At 32.5% G+C, this 18901-nt stretch overlaps 2 protein-coding genes across 2 annotated transcripts; both read right to left on the reverse strand.

Moving 5' to 3' along the window:
• Positions 1 to 19: 19 nt before the first annotated feature.
• Positions 20 to 4074, reverse strand: LOC111711235 (programmed cell death protein 4; the record flags this gene model as incomplete). Its single annotated transcript, XM_023485530.1, is given in 3 exon segments — positions 20 to 106; positions 1304 to 1414; positions 3800 to 4074. Coding segments are annotated over 2 exon segments (183 nt in total), but the record flags the coding sequence as incomplete, so codon positions are not given.
• A 3596-nt stretch (positions 4075 to 7670) lies between these two features.
• LOC111711241 (kelch-like protein 31) lies at positions 7671 to 14812 on the reverse strand. The gene is made up of 11 exons (XM_023485537.1): positions 14697 to 14812; positions 13805 to 13934; positions 13202 to 13268; positions 12421 to 12503; positions 10808 to 10894; positions 10091 to 10187; positions 9685 to 9773; positions 9195 to 9250; positions 8619 to 8722; positions 8046 to 8184; positions 7671 to 7819 (listed from the first exon to the last, which is right to left on the reverse strand). Exons 1-11 carry the CDS (start codon positions 14807 to 14809, stop codon positions 7738 to 7740), a joined length of 1047 nt encoding a protein of 348 aa, XP_023341305.1. The 5' UTR covers positions 14810 to 14812; the 3' UTR covers positions 7671 to 7737.
• Positions 14813 to 18901: the final 4089 nt, after the last annotated feature.

Genomic DNA, 18901 nt, shown 5'->3' on the forward strand with positions numbered 1-18901 from the left:
TGAGAATAATAAATTTTACCTTTCTCACAACCCTGGCTGCAGAAATACGGAGACCATTAGGGTCCTTCAGGATTCCAGGGGAACCAGAGACAACCTCGGCATCTCCCTAGATCAAGGCAATTATAATGAGACTTTAAATTTTGTCAAAATTTGCGACAAAAATGTTTGGAATGTTGGAACCTCGCGAATTTTGTTTTACTAGGCTTTTATTGCGCCCATCTTCAATTTCAATTTTAACAATGAGTACATTGTAGAACAAAAAACTAAAGTTTGCGGATTCCATAAAGATATTTCGTGGATTTTCAAACTTCTAAAAATTTAAATTTGGTAAAGGCAAAATTTCTAAAATTCTATCATCCATACACACTCCCTGGGTCATGTGAGGTCCCACACAAAATTTGGGTCCGATCGGTCGAGCCGTTTTTAAGTTTATTGAATACAAACAAACAGACAAGGCTCGCCCATCTGCTATTTCACTTGTAAACATGTTCTCTTTGAATACATTGTAAAACAACAAATTAATTTTTTGGATTTAATAAAAAAAAATTTGTGGATTTTCACAAACTTTCAAAATCGAATTTTGTAAGAGGCAAATTTTGGAAAATTCGATCAACCTTAGTCATTTCCTGGGGTCACGCGAGGTTAAAAAAAATTGGGCCCGATCGGTTCAGCTGTTTTGGCGTTTATTGGATACAAACAAGCAAAATATAAATATAGATGACTTATCTTTACTTTTTTAAGGGAAAATATGAATTTTTGGCCAGGGTAAATCGCGTGAGAAAATAACTTCGAGTTATCCCTCGAGTTGGTAATTATGATGACTATCCGTGGAGTTGAAATTTTCTTAAACTTTCAGTCCCATTTATTTACAATTCTTGTTCGCTTAAGATGGTTCAACCAATTAAAACGACCTACTCTGGTAAGGTGGGTCCTTATCTACATAATAATTTGGGCTTTATCCTTTTTATTATCTCGTGCTTTGTAGTTGCATAATAATAAATAAAAAATAAATAAATGAACTTTCAATTTTTTTTAGATCTAAAAATGAATGTTCCGAGCGAGTTTTTGAATTTCAGGGGAAAGGTAATTTCTTTTGCCTTTTCTTTGGCAATAGGAAAAAAAAATTTGTCACACCGATTTTAAAATTTCCCCCTTTCTAATTTCTTCGTCTTAGACCTTTAACTTCTTGAATTCAAACGTAGTGTTGACTTCTTGACTTCGATACGGTCTTTGCCCAACAAAGCTTTTGACCTTTTTGACCTTTCGTTCTTTGCTTTATAATTAACAAAAGGATAAACCCTACCTCAGACTTAGATCTCGCAGGTTCCAGATCTTCAATAATTTCATCAATTCCTTCATCAAACTCTTCATTGGCAGGATTAACAACAGGAAGCGGCATAATGGAGGTAGAGCTCTAGATTAATAATGGAGGTCAAATTCTATATTGATAAAATGTAGAGCTTTAGATTAATACTGGAGGTATTATGGATATATAATAAAATGGATATATCAGTCATGGTTAGATGTAATTTTATGGCTGGGGTGTCATGTAATACGTTTGACATTGGACCCTGGACTTACAATTTGTCTATGGTTTTCGTAAAGTTAATAATTGTCAAAGAAGTAAAGAAAACATTTAAAATCTTTAAAACTTAGTAAAATTCAGCCTCATTCTTTGTATCATAAGTTATCAACCTTTAATACTTTGAATTTTAGGCAAAATTCCCAATATCTCAGTCAATTCTTAAGGTACCAAACGGCAGACCACAATTTGGAAATCTCAAAACACGCATAAGATGCTAAACAACTCTAAGGAGGCAATTTATAATAACAAGATTTTAGCTGCAGTACATCATTTCTGCTTACTCCAGGGCCCACGATATAATATAGCTCTTATCTGATTTGGACCTTGAACTTCAAATTATTTTTATAGAATGATACTAGCCATAATAAAAATATGTTAAGTGAAACCTTAAGTACACCATTAAGATTCAAAATGGAGTTATAGCTTTAGATTAATATTAGATGAATAACATTCATTATTTATGGAAGTGTACAGCTCAAAGTTTATAATGGAGGCACCTCACTAGGTAAATAACTTTGTATTAATAGTGGAGGTGTAGAACTCAAATCACAAAATGGAGATAACTCAAAAGAATTATTCGATTAATAATGGAGGTTTAGCACTCAAAGTTCGTAATGGATGAAGCTCACTAGGTTATTGAGGAAAGTACAGTCCTCACTAGATTACTAAGAGACATGATTGAGTGTAGAGGTTTAGCATTCAAAGTACGTAATGGATGAAGCTCACTAGGTTATTGAGGAAAGTATAGTCCTCACTAGATTACTAAGAGACATGATTGAGTGTATAGAGGTTTAGCACTCAAAGTTCGTAATGGATGAAGCTCACTAGGTTATTGAGGAAAGTACAGTCCTCACTTTATTACTAAGAGACATGATTGAGTGTAGAGGTTTAGCACTCAAAGTACGTAATGGATGAAGCTCACTAGGTTATTGAGGAAAGTATACTCCTCACTAGATTACTAAGAGACATGATTGAGTGTAGAGGTTTAGCACTCAAAGCTCATCATTAAATTAATGGAGGTAATTCACAGTAAAATAGATTGATAATGGAGGTGTAGAACAGTTCATGACAGAGGTAATTCAGAGAACTATAGATTAATGATGGAGGTGTAGAACACAAAGTTCATAATGGAGGTCATTAACAGAGTTGAAGAATTATAATGGAGGTATACAATTTAACGTTGATAATAAAATAAAGGTAGCTAGCTACAGTGTATTAATAGAAGTAAATAACTTCATACTAAATATGTAGGTGTAGAATACTGTGTTCATTGTGAACGTGGCTAGCTATAAATTATTAATTGGAGGTAGAACTCGAGATAACTGAAGGATCTAAAAATATGACTTAAGAATCATTTCAGTTGTTACGTTAAGTCAAGCACTACAGTATTTATTTTTATCCTTATAAATGCAGTATCATCAATATTACATAATCAAACATTCTGGGTCCGTCATAGTTTACGATTTTTTGACTCCGACCCCCCACCCCCCTCCCCCAATCAATTTTGTACATCACCACTACTTTACAAAAAAATTAATACATATTTTGAAACATTTTTAAGGCTAGGCAAGGCTATGCCAATTTCAGGGCCGAGCGGTGCGGCTCGGACGGGTCTGTCCCAGAGAACGATTTTTGGACCCCTCCCCCTCCTATCAATTTTGCACATGACCACTATATTCAGTTGAATTAGTATTTATTTAGGGTTGGGTTAGGTTAAGACACTTTCTAGGCCGAGCGCTGTGGCCACGGGTTAAGTTAAGACACTTTCTGGGCCTAGCGCTGCGGCTAGGACAGGCTAGGGGGCCGAGCGCTGCGGCCACATGTCTTACAATTAAGATCCATGTACAAAATTGATAGGAGAGGAAGGGCCGCGGGGGTCCAAAAATTACTCTAGGAAATAACCGGCTAGGACATGCTAGGGGGCCGAGCGCTGCGGCCACATGACCAAAACTTTTCGGAAAAAATATTTTGGGTCTGTCCTAGTATACGATTTTTGGAAGACAGACTAGGAAGCCGAGCGCTGCGTTCTCTAGGAATTTACACAGACCTGAAGAAATTTTCACCTAGAGTTTAGATAAATAGCCGATTTATACTTTAATTTAGAACATTAATCGAGTTTCTTTATCAATTTAAATGAGATACCTTTAATTAACTAATAAAACCATATAAGTACATAAACTATAAATTATAGTCTAATAATTGTATATTAATTACCTAGAAAGACTGTGAAGAAGAGTGAGAAGATTTATGAAGACTGGTTTTGAATTTTAATTTGATTTTAATATGTTTAACACTTTAGAGAACAAAACTGACAACCGTCAGAAAAGGGTTGAATCGAACCAACGGATCGATAAGATCGTTCAAAAAATCGAATATTTCTGCTCAAGTTCTTAATAACGTGGAAATTTGTTAGATTGTGAATTTTCAGTGAAGGATGTGTTGTGGATTCGACGTAATAGAAAACTGGAAATGTCGGCAGCTTCGCAAACAGCTGATGTCGGGCCCCATACCGCGGTACACTTGGAAAACAAACTAAATATTAAACAAAGAAAAATTTAAAAATTTAAAAACGTTTTAATTTCTTCAATGATCTTTATTTCAGTAATTAGTTTGATTTTATGTTTTTTTATTTATTGCTATCGAACCCACGGTTTGTATGCAACTTCAATTTGTTTTGTCACATGACACAAAGAAACCAATCAGACGTGAGCTAGGAGAATCCGACCAATCACAGAGAAGTAGGTTGTTTAACCCTGAAAAGTCTGTTCACGAAAATTCTAGAATCTATACAAGACAAGCCTCTATTCTGAAACCGGCTGCATTCAAAGGTGGGGGATAGGGCGAAATTGATCAGAATTCCCAATCAGCTGAAGGTCTCGGCGTTGCCCGTGAAAAAAATATTTGAAAAAAAATATTAAATTTTTTTCTTAAATTACCAATTTGTTTAGCTTTAAAGCTTAAAACATCCCCCGGCCACCCATGAGTGTCCACAACAAATGTCAGCCCATTCGGTCCAGCCATTTGGCCGGCTTTATAGTCAACATATAATGCCATGTATATATATATATATGAACGTCTTGTATTTATAGATAACGTGATGGGAAATAATAAAGATTTTTGATCATGAAATGGGCGTTCACAGAAGGGATGGGTTTACCTCAAGGAGATATTGAATAGAAGGAGGGGGCGATAGGGTTTCCGCGTACACTTTGCTGTGACGTTTTTGGACTGCTGAAGAAATGGTTTTTGCGTAACAATAATAACAAAGGCAGCCCATCTAATGTAAACAAACATGATTTAGTAAAATGTGAAAGCAGTATTAAATCTTGTTAAAAAAGAATAAAAAAGTTAAGGATTTTAGTTAATTTATACGAAAAGGACCTTATTACAGAGACATTTTTTAGCAAATTCAAGGTTATCTTCCCCCTAGATGTCTGTTTATTATTTGTGTTATTGTTTACAATCTTTATTATTGTTTTTACGCTAAAAATAGTTCTTCAGCAGTCCAATAACGTCACAGCAAAGTGTACAGAAACCCTATCAGCCCCTCCTTCTAATCTCCTTGGTATGGTTTACCTCATGCATATGGGATTGTGTAAAGCCATTTAACTAAAAAATTTTTGTACTGGACAGCTAATTTAAAACATCCAATAATTTTTTTAAAATTGTAGAATTGTTGAATCACTTTGGAAGAAGTAATCAGATTGTAAAACCAGAGCTGAAAACTTCAGAATGAGATATCCTTACAAATTCCAATGGACACACTCTTGATTTTCTTCCTAAACCGTTCTTTCTTGGATATGGTAGAGAAAAAATCAAAAACCGGTTTTTTAAAATTAGAGAGTCCCTCCGTTTCTGTATATCTTAAATGGCGCGCAAAATTTTGAATTTATCGGCTTCTTATTCGCGACTCAGATTAATTGGTTAAATTTTATACACTTTTCAGGATACAAGTACAAGATTAGGTTAGACTCGATAATATGAAAAAGAGAGGATCAAGCATTAATCTCGATTCTCGATATATAAACCATTCTAAAGTTTTAAGCTCAGATCTGACCTAATAGACTTAACCTGACTTAGCTGGTCAGGAAAGGTGCTATCTCATTTGGACTACTGCCGTTTGAACTATTGTTCATTTGAACTATTGTTCATTTCAACTACTGCACGTGGGACCACGTGAGTAGTTTAAATGAACAATAGTTCAAACGAGTAAAATGAATTGGGGTAGAAAAATAGTTCAAATGAGCAAGAAATGCGTTGATTTAAACTACAGGATATGACGTCATGTCAGTAGTTCAAATGAACAATAGTTCAAACGAACAATAGTTCAAACGAACAATAGTTCAAACGAACAATAGTTCAAACGTACCATAGTTCAAACGGCAGTAGTTCAAATGAGAATCCACCGTCAGGGGATGTTCTTACTGAACAGTCACTGCAGTGTAGGTTTGAAATTGCACACGGTTTGGAACTCAGATCTGATTCTTAATACCCATCTTTTTGCCACCCAATTTGTCACAAACCTAAATATTTAAAACTATGAATTCTGTTAGATGAAAAAATCTAAAATTTAAGATATAAATTGTTTATACCAACAGATTGCAAATATAAAGGAATGAGAACATTTGAGTTTTAGGCAAAAACTATATATTAAAAAAAAAGATTAATATAACTGATTACTCGCCTTATTATCAAATTTTCTAATGTTATTTGAAAACCTGCATATTTCAAATTATAAACTCTGATGATCAAACAGCTAAATAGGAAATAAAGATTGATTACTCCATTATGGTTACAAAACTCAACGTGGATTAAACAAATTAAAAGCTTGATGCAAGTAAACAGTTTCTTATTCGAAATCTGGCGTTTACGCAAATTCCAATTTATTTTTAGTGAATCAATCTTTTGAATTAGTTATATTATATTAATTTCATATTTACTTGACTGTTTTGTGTTTAAACCCCGACTTTTAATAGATTTTTTCTTTATATTATAAGTTGTAATCTCTGTTTGTATTTTGGGATGTCCTATTTATCTTAACTCCGGAACCTCTCTTTACCGATTTGCCTCCATAATTTATTGGAAAAATTCTTGCAACTTAGTTAAAGAATATTAAGTGGAGCATGGCTGACTTTAAAAAAGCATAGTTTCCAGACATTAGCTGGGTTATCAAGCTACTTTGTATTAAAATAGATATTTATACAAACATACGTACAATGTAAAATTTAAATCAATATCATGTTAAAATTTCATGTCATTTTTATTTATAAAAATCCAAGCTGCAGAATTGGACAGAATTTGCATTTTTTATTAATTCACTCTTACAGCGCTATATTGTTGTATCTTTGATAAATTCAGTCTTATGGCACTATATTGTTGTATTTTTGATAAATTCAGTCTTATAGCGCTATATTGTTGTATCTTTGATTAATTCAGTCTTATAGCCCTATATTGTTGTATCTTTGATAAATTCAGTCTTATAGCCCTATATTGTTGTTTCTTTGATTAATTCAGTCTTATAGCGCTATATTGTTGTATCTTTGATTAATTCAGTCTTACAGCGCTGTAGTGTTGTATCTTTGATTAATTTAGTCTTAAAGCCCTATATTGTTGTATCTTTGATTAATTCACTCTTATAGAGCTATATTGTTGTATCTTTGATTAATTCAGTCTTACAGCGCTATAGTGTTGTATCTTTGATTAATTTAGTCTGCTATATTGTTGTATCTTTGATAAATTCAGTCTTATAGCGCTATATTGTTGTATCTTTGAATGTTGTAATGCCTTCCTTGCAGGCCATTGGTCTGCTGGGACAGGTAATCCTGAACATCATTGTATTAGGAAATGAAATTAATTTTACTTGATTTACAGGGTTACCCTCAATGGATGAGATTTTTTGAGACAACTGTACATATTACAGAATTAATGCTCCCTTCTATGACAATTTTAAAGCTTGTTATTTTATTAATCATACTAAACATAATGTAACCAACCATACAATATTTATAAATTTTTTTATAGATACATTTCTTGCCATAAAACCGTAAAATTTTATGAATTAGCAATTATAAAGTAAAATTTGTAATGCGTAATATTAATTTATTAATTGGTTGAACGATTTATTAATTGATTGATTAATTTATTGAACAGATTTAACACTTGTAATCAGTCTTCTTAACTTGCACATTAGCAAAGCTGGAAACCTTGTCCTTCAGAGAGATAGATTCCTCCCAGCTGAAATATAAAATATGTCAGGGGTATATATTTTCAAGAAATTATTTCAAGATTTGAAGGATGGAGGAGGGCCGAGGCCTGAAGGAGGGGGGGGGGGTGAATGAAAAATTAGACAGCAATTAATTAACAAGTGTTTTCCTCTTTTTTTGTTACTTTTTACCCAAAATCAAATTTTTTTTTCTTAAATCATTTATTTTCTCCAATTTTTTAAATTTTAAGCTTGTACCTATCTCCGTTCCATTTTTCAATGATCTCAACTGGTGCTCCCCTGTACTGACCACCAATGGCCATGATAGTTCCCTCGACATTGTTGAGGACAAGTCCGTCTCTAGCATTGTTCAAAGGAGATAGTTCGGTCCATTCGTCTGATAAAAGTAGTCATAATAAATAAAGGAAAACATGTTTAATTATAATTTTTTTTACTTAACAACAAATATGGTGTAATTTAAGTAAAAATAAGAACCAACGCCACAATTTTAGAGTTTTTGAAAGCATTTTAGCCAAATCAAAAACAGAGCAATTGTTGTTTTATAAGATACATACACTAAACAGTGCAATAATAATCTTTCTTTTCACTTATTACATTTAGCTTTTAAGGAGAAAACAAAAATAAAACATTTTTTTTGGTTGGAAATTGAAGATTTAAGAAAACTTTTTAACAAAAGAAATAATTGTTAAGGAGCACAAGGACTGTATGTATTATTCTTAAAATCAAAATTGTGAATAATTGTTAAGTTTGCAGAGCACCAGCATAAAAAATAATCTTTTTAGATCTTCTTGAAAATTTGTTGAAATTTACCTGATTCAAAATCATAGAACATGGTTGAGTCAAGGCGTAGTTGATAGCAGTCAGGATGGTTGGGGTTTCCATTGCAGAACCCTCCAGCAATCATTATTCCATCCCTTTTTTTTTAATTTCAAGATGTCATTTATTCTTAGAAAAATTTCATCAATAAAAATTCAATGAATGAAAGATTCAATGATAAACCTTTGGGCAATACCCTCGGGTTGTTTATCAATGAATCCTTCAGGGGTTTAAGTTTTAATGTCACTTTCACCTATACATTTTTTGTATTTTTTTAAAAATAAAAGTGTGTCAATTTTAAAAGTTTCTTTGGCCCTCATAAATATTTCTTTGTAAAACCTGCGGGTTAAGTGAAATACAGTTTAAGAAAGTGATCAGTGGAAAAAAATATTTATGTATGGAGAAACACCATGCCTCCTTTCAATTGGTTCAAATTTTTCTGAGACTATGATTCATTGTTGCACCAGTCTGAATGAGAGCATGAGCATTCTTACTAGTCCAGTGAAGTTAAAGTTTTTAAGATTTATATTCTTATAGGTTGGTGAAATAAGGCAATGCTTGATTAAATACCTTCCATTATGAGTTGTTTTGATGCACCCATGCCCTTGTCTGGGAATTGGAATGTCCTTAAAAATAGGAGTTCACATATAGAACTGGGCACATTCTGACCTTTTTCATGCCATTCATAAATAATTAGTTAAAACTGTAAATTACTTATAAATCAGGTAGCTTCTTGGTTTTAGTTAAAAACAAAAAGTTTTTTTTGTTAATGGCATTTTCTGCTATTTAAAAAATTACTGGTTGTTTACAATATCTATATTATTAACGGTCTTAACAGAAGATATTTTAAAAATTGTTAACAGTGCCAGCCATAAACTAGCATTGCAATTATTTCATATTATTGCAATTCTATTGGCAGACAACAAAAATATTTGCTTGAACCTTTAAGGGTATTTAAAAGGAATTTACTTAATTTTTTGGACTACAAAATTAAAGATATCTAGAGAATTAATAATGCAAAAGTTCTTATCTCCAATTTAATAACTTTTCAGTGATTCACCTTTCCTTTTGTCCATTGTCCAGTTTTATAGTTGAAAATTTGAACATCAGCAATATCATATTGACCATTACTATCCCATGTATTGCCACCTGAAATATCATATTGACCTTTACTATTTCATGTATTGCCACCTGAAATATCATACTGAACTTACTATCCCATGTATTTCCAAAAGGCCCTTTCCAAGTGCTGCAGCTAGAATATGCTAGAGGGCTGAGTGCTGCGACTAGAACATGCTAGAGGCCTGAGCATTGCGGCTAGAACAGACTTTGGAAGTTGCTGCTTTTTAAATTGCACGTTTAGGACATTGCCACTTGGGAAAATACCCTTGGTAAGGTGCCACTTTGGAAAGGACCTAACATCTAAAATCCTATTTAAATAAAATAAAAGAATTAAAATTTCCTACCCATGAAGACAAAATGATCCTCGTCATACTGAAGAGCACAATGTGAGTAAACTCCTTTCCCATCAATAGTTCCAATATTATCCCACTGGCAGCAGTTCTGGAAGGAAGCAAAATAATAAATAAAATTCCAAACAAGAAACAAGAAGCAAGAAGAAAAAAGAAAATTGAACAGGAAAAATTGGAAAGGAAAACTCTTGATATTAGAGATGGGGGCTTGGAAGATGTTCCCCCCTGCCCGGGGAGGGGAAGGGGTGAGATGCTTGCTCTCAACCCCCTCCCCCCAAGAAAGTATCAGGAATTGTGTGTTTTGATTAGTCAGATGTAACCATGAGTAAAAAAATTCAATACAGAGTTCAGAAAAAAAAGAAAGCAAGATCCTCTTAGCTAGTTCAATTCAAGAGAGTTCAGAAAAAAAGCAAGATCCTCTAAAAATAGTTCTTTCTTGTAGAGTGGCATACTACAAGGATATAAAAAAAAATTCTTTCAAAATTAGCTGAAATATGATTGAAAGATGTACAAACAAGAAAAAAATGAAGAACAAGAAATATAGAAGTCGCCAAATATTTTCATCTGATATCATATAAATATTTTATAGTATTGTAAAACATGATAAAGTAAATTATTAAAATTAAAATCCTTTATAATTGCATTATAAGAGATCTTTAAAAATATGTTTATAATTTTTAATTTTGTTTTATTTTTATTTTTAATGCTTACTGAGGTGCAATCTGGATCATAGCTCTGTAGCATTTGAACATCTTTCAACCAGCCAGCTTTACTAGAATATCCTCCAGAGATAACAATCTGATAATTCAAATAAAATCATTATTTTGCTTCGGGACCAAGGTTGTTTGTTTATTAAGGTTATTAAGGTTAGTTCATAGATTAATTAATAATAATAGATTGGGTACTAAATGTTGTCTTTTCAAGATTCGGGGTTTTTTTGTTCACAATATAACCCAAGGCAGAGGCCCAAAGGAGTTCCTGACTTTTGAAAATTCAGTGACGTCATTTGAGGATTTTTAGTCTAGACTTTAGATTTTTAGTTTTTTGGCTTTGAGACAACATTTTCCCTACTGATCTTAATAAACAAACCGAAAAAGCTATACAAACTAAGTCATTATATATATATAATGAGTTTTTGCCAACATTCGCTCAGAGTAAGGTTTCAAGGGTATTCCATAGTGAAAATGGAACTGCAATCTTTGCATGGAGGTGGTCACTGAAAATTACGCATACATAGGGCTGGGCACGTTCCGACATTTTTGAAATTGTTCCGTTCCGTTCTAGAACGAGGGCCTTCAGCTAAATCGTTCCGTTCTCGTTCCTCTTTTTTTTATTGTTCCGTTCTCGTTCCGTTCCGTCCTGTTCTGTTCCGTTCTGAGTAGAAGAACGGTCTTCCCATTCCGTTCCGTTCTTGGCGTTCTTAGTTGAAGAATGGTTGCATCCCTCTTGTTCTGTTCTTAATTAAGAACGTTTCCATCCCCCGTTCTGTTCTTAGTAACGAACAATTACATCAAAGACAAAAGTTTTATAGAAAAGAGTTGGTTAAAAAGTAAAAAAATTACAATTTTTTAATAAAAAGGTCCTCACGGCCGTAAATAATACTTTAAATTATATATTTTAAATTTAGGGTTAAAAGAATAAGCTTAGATAATTCTGAGCAATGTATAATTTTGTGAGAGCGGGGGNTAGATTGCAGCAATTGTACTCCTACTTTTTTTCACAACAGAAACTTTTACAAGTCATAATTATTTTCTGGACCTTTGTACTTCTTTTCATCTCATAGAATTTAAGTTTAAGTTAAGTTTTTATTTTCAAAAATGTCTTTTACTATCTCTAGTTTAAATACTAAATATACCTATAAAAGTATAATAAAATGTCGATTTTTTAGAAACAATGCTTAGAAGGTAATTATTTGGACTGTATGTGTGCCTTTTAAGTATCTTATACTTATGCCTGATATCCAAGAAGCCAAGTGTTATGAATTTACAGTTCGAATTTTGCCCCCCCTAGGAGCTCCTAGGGGGGGGCAAAAAATTTTTTTGCGCTTCGCGCAAACCTTGCCCCCCCTACATTTACTTCTGTATACGCCCTTGTTTACAACGACTCCTTTAAAAGATTTTCATTTGTGGTTTCTCTGAAAAAGTAATTTGCGCTTTCTCGCTTAGAAACAAAGAAGAAATTCGCAGAAAAACGACATTATCTTCCATAGTTTTTATAAAAATAAGGTTTCGTACTCTTTGCATGGAGGGTCACTTTAAATTACGCTTCCAGACTTCTTAAGACCGAATATTGCTTTCTGTCAAAAAAATAAACTAAGTACTAACTTTTCCATCGGAAGTGGAAAACATGTTGGCGTTTATTCGTTCTCTCTCCAGCTCACAAACATCTCTTTTCCAGCTACTGGATCCTGCAAATACATGTGTATTGCCAAAGAGAATGTATTAGTAGTGATATTAGCTCGAAAACAAAGTGTAAAACGGCCATTTTGTTTTACTGTTTTAATACTGCAGGTGAATTGTGCATCGGGTTTCTTTACGGAAAAACAATTAATTCAGTTTTAGAAATGTTTGAACAAACTTTTTTTTAAATGGCCTCAATAACAATAATAATTTTCGCCTGTGCCGCGTTTTTGGTTCCTGAATGTGTTCCGAAATAAATCTAGCACCCCCCTCACTTAAATCCTGTATCCGCCCCTGTATCAACACGTTTTTTTTATTGCATGGCATGCAACAAGATGCATTTTGAATGTGTACAGATCAAGTTTAGCTCTATTGAATATAGTTGCTCTATTTGTGCAAGGTTGCCCACAAAGTATGAAACTTTCCTGACGATCGTAAACATGACTTTTTTGTTAAGAATGTACATAAGAAAACCTTATAATCCAAACTCAAAAGGATTGATTTTGAAGTACGCTGCAGTTATCTAAGAATTACAAAATCTCTGCTATAATATTCAGTTTTAGTCATGTAGATAGGTAGATACTAACCTACAGGTAAGTTTAGTCATGTAGATATGTAGATACTAACCTGCAGGTAAGTTTAGTCTGTAGATATGTAGATACTAACCTACAGGTAAGTTTAGTCATGTAGATATGTAGATACTAACCTACAGGTAAGTTGTAACATTTCTTAGATTCAATTGTGTCCTTTCCACCACAAAGCATGATTTCTCCCTAAACAGATTTGTTTCCTCGCTCCCTCACTTTAAACTAAGATGTGCACACTCTCACGCAAAAATTAATCAGTATTTTTCCAATCACTTCTTTTAAACTATAAACTATGAAAAAACATGTTGCATTTTTAAAATGTTTATGCCTAGGGCTACAAAAAATCAAGGTGTCAAGGTGTTGCGACACCTTAAAGTAAGACTCTCTAAAAATTTGATTAATAACTTTCACAGTTGTCTGTGTACATCTCAGTGCACCATGGACCATGTGCACCATGTGAAGCATTCGGTTTCTTTTATTTGAAATAAAACCTGTTTTAACAATCTTCAAACTTACGGATTTGTTTATTTTATACTTTTTCATTCAAAAAGTATATACCGACAAAAGAGAAAAAAGGTTAAACAATTTGTGATCAAAAGTCACAGCTTTCTGAAATATTGACAGAACAGTTAAATCCACGTAAGTGGCCTGAAGAGCACTTTCAAATTTTTTTATTATTGGCCTATTTTCAGATTTTTGTACCCATTTTCAGATTTTCTTACCTTCTCCATGTTACTAGAGAAGAGTGCTGCAGACCAACCGAAAATGTATCCAAATTCTGCTGGAGGGATGTTAGGGGTTGCTTCGTTCCCATTGCAGACACTCTCAGCAGTAATTAACTCATTGCCTATTCTGGAAAGAAAATGATATTTTGCCAGATACTCTATTTTTTTTTATATTTGCAACCCGATATTATAGAATTTTGATCAAAAGTTTTACACCATCAGGTTGCAATGATATAGGAATTTAAAATTTGAGTTGGTGGCAAAAAACTCAGTTTCTTTTGAACAAAGAGTAGAGAAATATAATAGAGAGGAAGTAAAACTTTACATAACTCCTCTATTCACATCTCTGTGTTTTAGAAAAAAATTATTTCTGAGGAGTAATTTTCTTCTTTATCTTGACAATAATGCTTTATTCAAACTACCGAAAACTTGATAAAAAATTTAAATTTTAAATTATAGAAAAACTTTAGAACTTTTTAAATATTAAGATTAAATCTCAAAAACAAAAACAAAGAATTAGTGGTTTTCAGACCAATATATGGGATTCCACACTGTAAGTTTTTGGCCTGTTTTTAAAACGTTGAAAAACTTTTTCAAAATTCTCCTGTTTAACAAAAGATAGAACCAATCGCATTATAATTACAAAATATACAAAAAGATCAACAGTTTAGATTTAGGTTATGAGAGCAGTTTTTAGTTGATATTTTGCCTTTTGGATCCGGATCCGTATATATTTTGCGGATCCGGATCCAGAAAGATAAAATCTCGCGGATCCAACGAATTCGGATCCACAAGCACTGATTGCCACACAAATAAGTCGACCCGGTGTTGACTTTTGATGCATTATTTTCATATCTGTCTGGATCTTTGTTATTAAACTTGAACTTACCCTCCTCCAAGGCCACCAATAATTAAGGAGACCCAATCTTCCCCGGCCTCTGCGGTTAAAAAACCTTGAACACAGAAAAGTAGAAGAACAGAAACCCACGTCACTTGCTTCATTTTCTAAAAATTTTAGCGTTAAGTTATTTTTTTCGGATGCTTAAGTTTTGAGTGGAATATTAGTGTTTATAAACTTTTTTTTAAAGCAATGCACATTATTCATTTTTATTGTACAGGGTGTCCCAAAAAACATGGGAATTCATTGACGAATTGTATATCGTCTTTGCTATGAATTGGCATTGTAATACCTAATTTCAAAAGCCATAGTATTATTATGTCTGCTAGAGTTTATTTTATGAAAAGGGTAAAAGACTGTAAAGATGTGTCTATAATGTCTCTGCAAGATAAACACTGAAGACGGATAAGTTTACTCTGTTTGTACACTGCAATTTTCTTATTTTACTAAGTACAATCGTATGCAGTCAAAACGTACATAAACAAACAAAAAGTGAACATAGCAGACGAGATTCTTACAGATTACAGCTATCTCAGTTGGTATCACTATACTAAATCAAGGAATTATTTAAAAAGACGATATCGAATTCGTCACTGAATTCACATGTTTTTTGGGACACCCTGTATGATTTTTAAAAGTAGATACAGTAATAACCAGAAAACTGTGACTTATAAAGACGACTTTTAGATTCAAGTTATAACTTTGAAAAGTCATATGAGCATGAGACACAGCAATTGTGCAGTTTAAACAGACCCATTTGACTAAACTAGTGATTAAAACAGTGTCCAGTAACTATTTGCTTTGTTTCAACATTAAATACGATTAAGTATTGCTATAAAGTCGTCTTCATATTCAATTGTTTGCTGGTTATCACTTAACATGTTGAATATAAAAGACTTTATTATGATTTATTATGCTTTATCTGATCAGCAATGTTGAAAAATATCTTCGTTTTTAGTTTCAAAAGTATTTAATTCTTACACTCTATTCATTTTTATTTTTACTTGAATATGAAAGTTTTAATCCCATTATCCATTTTGGTGGATTTTTCAAACAGCTACAAGATTTCATTTTATTTTAGTTTCCCGCAATTTACAAAAAGCGTAAAATCTAGCTTTTACAGCTAAAAATCAGGGTATTGTTAAAATAAATTTAGTTCCAAACAGGGTAATCAACAAAGAATAAGACGACATTTAAACTTTCTATTTCTTTATATTCATGATTCCCTGCAGCTTTAAACTTCTTTCTTTCCTTGCCAAATTATTAAATCTATATATTAAAAAAACATTCGTTTATCCCATAGCCGGCCAAACGGCTGGACCAAATCGCCACCCTGGGGTAACAATAACATAGGCTAAATAAAAGGCTAAAATTTTTATTTTTCAAAATTCAATATTTTTTTTCTTCAAATTTTTCATTATTTAATTCCACGGGCAACGCCGGGATCTTCAGCTATAGTAAGGCATATGACCAGATTCAAGGCAGAAGACTTAATTTAAATTTATTATAATAATATCTTGATACTTCCAGGTCGTCTGTAGAGACTCATTCAAAATGGATAACACTGTGTATTGAATCAAGATGCAAACGCTTTGCTAAAAATTAATGAAAAACAAGTATTTAGCAATAGTTGAAATAAACTTCAGTTTTCAACAGTTTTGCAAGTATAAAATTAAACATAAAAAATGTTGAATATGAGTATTCTTCTCCTCAGATAGTTACTTCAAATGAACACTAATCATTGAAAGATAACAATAATCTTCTCCCTCTACGTCAGCAAAACTTCGGGTAACATTTAAACATTTGAATATTTTACTAAACAAATAATACTAAGAAAAAGATAATTTTGTTTGTTTAAATTCCAAGGTGAATTTATCATGGAAAAACTTTAAAATGAGTCAAAACTTGAATTGTTACGAATGTTTTCTAAGAATATACTATTTCACGATTTTTCCCCTTTGTTTTTACAGTATAAATTTTTTTTCTTAAAATGACCTCAAATGACCTCCCATGCAAAGATGGTAATGCCCGATTCAAAACCTTTATCTGATTTTAAAATGAGGAAGATATTGTTGATTTTCTAGGTTTAGAATTGTACGTTAAATTCTGATAATTCCTATATGTTTTCTGCAGTAGAATTGCACAAGACACTTTTGTACAGAAACCGGAGAAAGGTTACAGAAACTATAATTGAAAATAATCAGTTATGAAAATTATTAACATTAAAGTCTAATTCATACAATAGATCAGACAAGACGTTTAAGGGTACCGGTCTGAATAGGGAATTGTCCCTTTAAATTTCGCTTACAGTCCCTTTAAAATTCTAAAAAAAATTATGTAGGTTTCTGGTAAATTTGAATCATCCCAGGAATCAGGATTAATAAATAGATGTAAGCATTTTTATCTTTCAAGGTAAATAATACTTTGTATCTGAAGACACATAAAACTGTGGAATAGGAAGAACAAATTTAGGCAATCTGAGGCCGAATTTAAAGAATTTGAGCGGCGGCTTAAATTTAAGCCGCGGCTCAAATTATAAAGGGTTTCCAGTCGTAATTATGCATTTATTACGTTTACGAAAGAAAGACTAGTTTCGCGTAATTAAGGCGTAATTACGCGAAATTACGTAATACGAAACAATTCCGTAATAAATAAAGTACATATTAATTCTCAGAATTAATCATAGCGGGACAGTATGTGTAAGGGTATGCCCGTTACAACCATGTCAAAAATATTTTGACGATTTTTTTCAAACAAGGAAGGTAAACTTGAGAAAGTAGGTCGTAATATCAGTGGCGTAAAATAGGGGGGTTATATACCCCCCCTAGAATCCTGAGGGTAATTACCNTCATAGACGTAATTATTGCAAAATTTCGCAAAATTACTTTGTAGAAATTGAAGTTTTGCTAATTACGCGCAATTAATACAAAATTTCGCGCAATTACCTCGTAGAAATTACGCGAAATTAGGCCGTAATTACGCGTAATTATAGTTTCGCTTATTATGCGTAATCATTACGAAATTTCGCGAAATTACGTTATAGAAATTATGCGAAATTACGCCGTAATTTCGCGAAATGAATATTTCCCCAATTACGCGTAATTCTGCGAAATTAAACGAAATGAAAATTATTACGCGTAACTGCACGTAATTACGCGTAAGAGAATAATTTATTACGTTGGAAACCCTTCTTAAATATGGTTGGTTTCACTTAAAATTGTATTCAATGTTTCAAGATTTTAACCGTCGCTCAATTAAAACCGGTTTTTGGCGATTTAAGACGCGGCTCAAATTCATTAAATTCGGACCCTGGATGGCCATCCTTCTCTTCTAAGAAAGAAGTGATTTTTTCAAATATTTTGCCCCCTCCCCCTCCTTTGGTAGTTGAGACCCGTAGCTAGAAATTGCAAACATTTTTTTTACCTAAAAAACTCAAGAAGGGTCAAAATTAATGACTGAAGACTAAAAAACTAGATTTTTAACTCATCAGACGTATTATAGACTATAATAATGAATAATATATATATATAATATATAACTATAATTTATAGTTTATTATGATAGATATTTTGCATTATGTTTTCTTTGCCTTAAGTTCTACTGAGAAGTTATTTGCATCAAGACAAAAATAAATTGAAGGTGTAAAATGTAGAGATTTAAGTTAAACTATTTATAAAAGTTTTACTTCTACTACTTTTTGTTAATACAGTGAAAGTAAAGGATTTAAATGCCTGTAAAGATCTAGAAAAGCATGAAAATCTTTATTTTTCCCAAAACTAAAATTCGAAAAAACTCCCCTGGAAGCTATGAGGATGAGTACAAACAGCTTCTCCTAAACCTGGCCATATTTTATATATTATTTCAATTTGTCTCCATATTACTTTTTGCTGTACGATAGTTTATTAGAATCATCAATCTAATATGTAAATGAAGGGAAAAGGATAATCTTCTCAAAATACAAAAAAAAATATTTGAACCCAATATATTCATAAGACATGGATAGAAATAAAATTCCTAAATATTTTATTTCCGAAAAAACTCAAATTATCTTTAATTTGAAGAGAAAATAATCCTTTACACATAATGTTGGAAACAAATTTGGCCAATTTTCTTTTTTCGTTTTCTTCTTTTCATTTTTTCATTTTCTTCTTTCTTTGTCTCAGAAAGTGTGCCCCCCTGAGATGGGGGGGGGGGGG

Source organism: Eurytemora carolleeae, unplaced genomic scaffold (assembly GCF_000591075.1).
Source record: "Eurytemora carolleeae unplaced genomic scaffold, Eaff_2.0 scaffold1109, whole genome shotgun sequence".
NCBI lineage: Eukaryota > Metazoa > Arthropoda > Copepoda > Calanoida > Temoridae > Eurytemora > Eurytemora carolleeae.

Excerpts from the sequence above, each read along its gene's own strand:
- LOC111711241 (XM_023485537.1), bottom strand. The coding sequence starts at position 14,809 with ATGAAGCAAGTGACGTGGGTTTCTGTTCTTCTACTTTTCTGTGTTCAA. Across the intron at positions 13,935-14,696 it reads ATTGGTGGCCTTGGAGGAGG|AATAGGCAATGAGTTAATTA; the intron begins GTAAGTTCAAGT and ends TTTTCTTTCCAG. Across the intron at positions 10,188-10,807 it reads ATGATCCAGATTGCACCTCA|AACTGCTGCCAGTGGGATAA; the intron begins GTAAGCATTAAA and ends GCTTCCTTCCAG.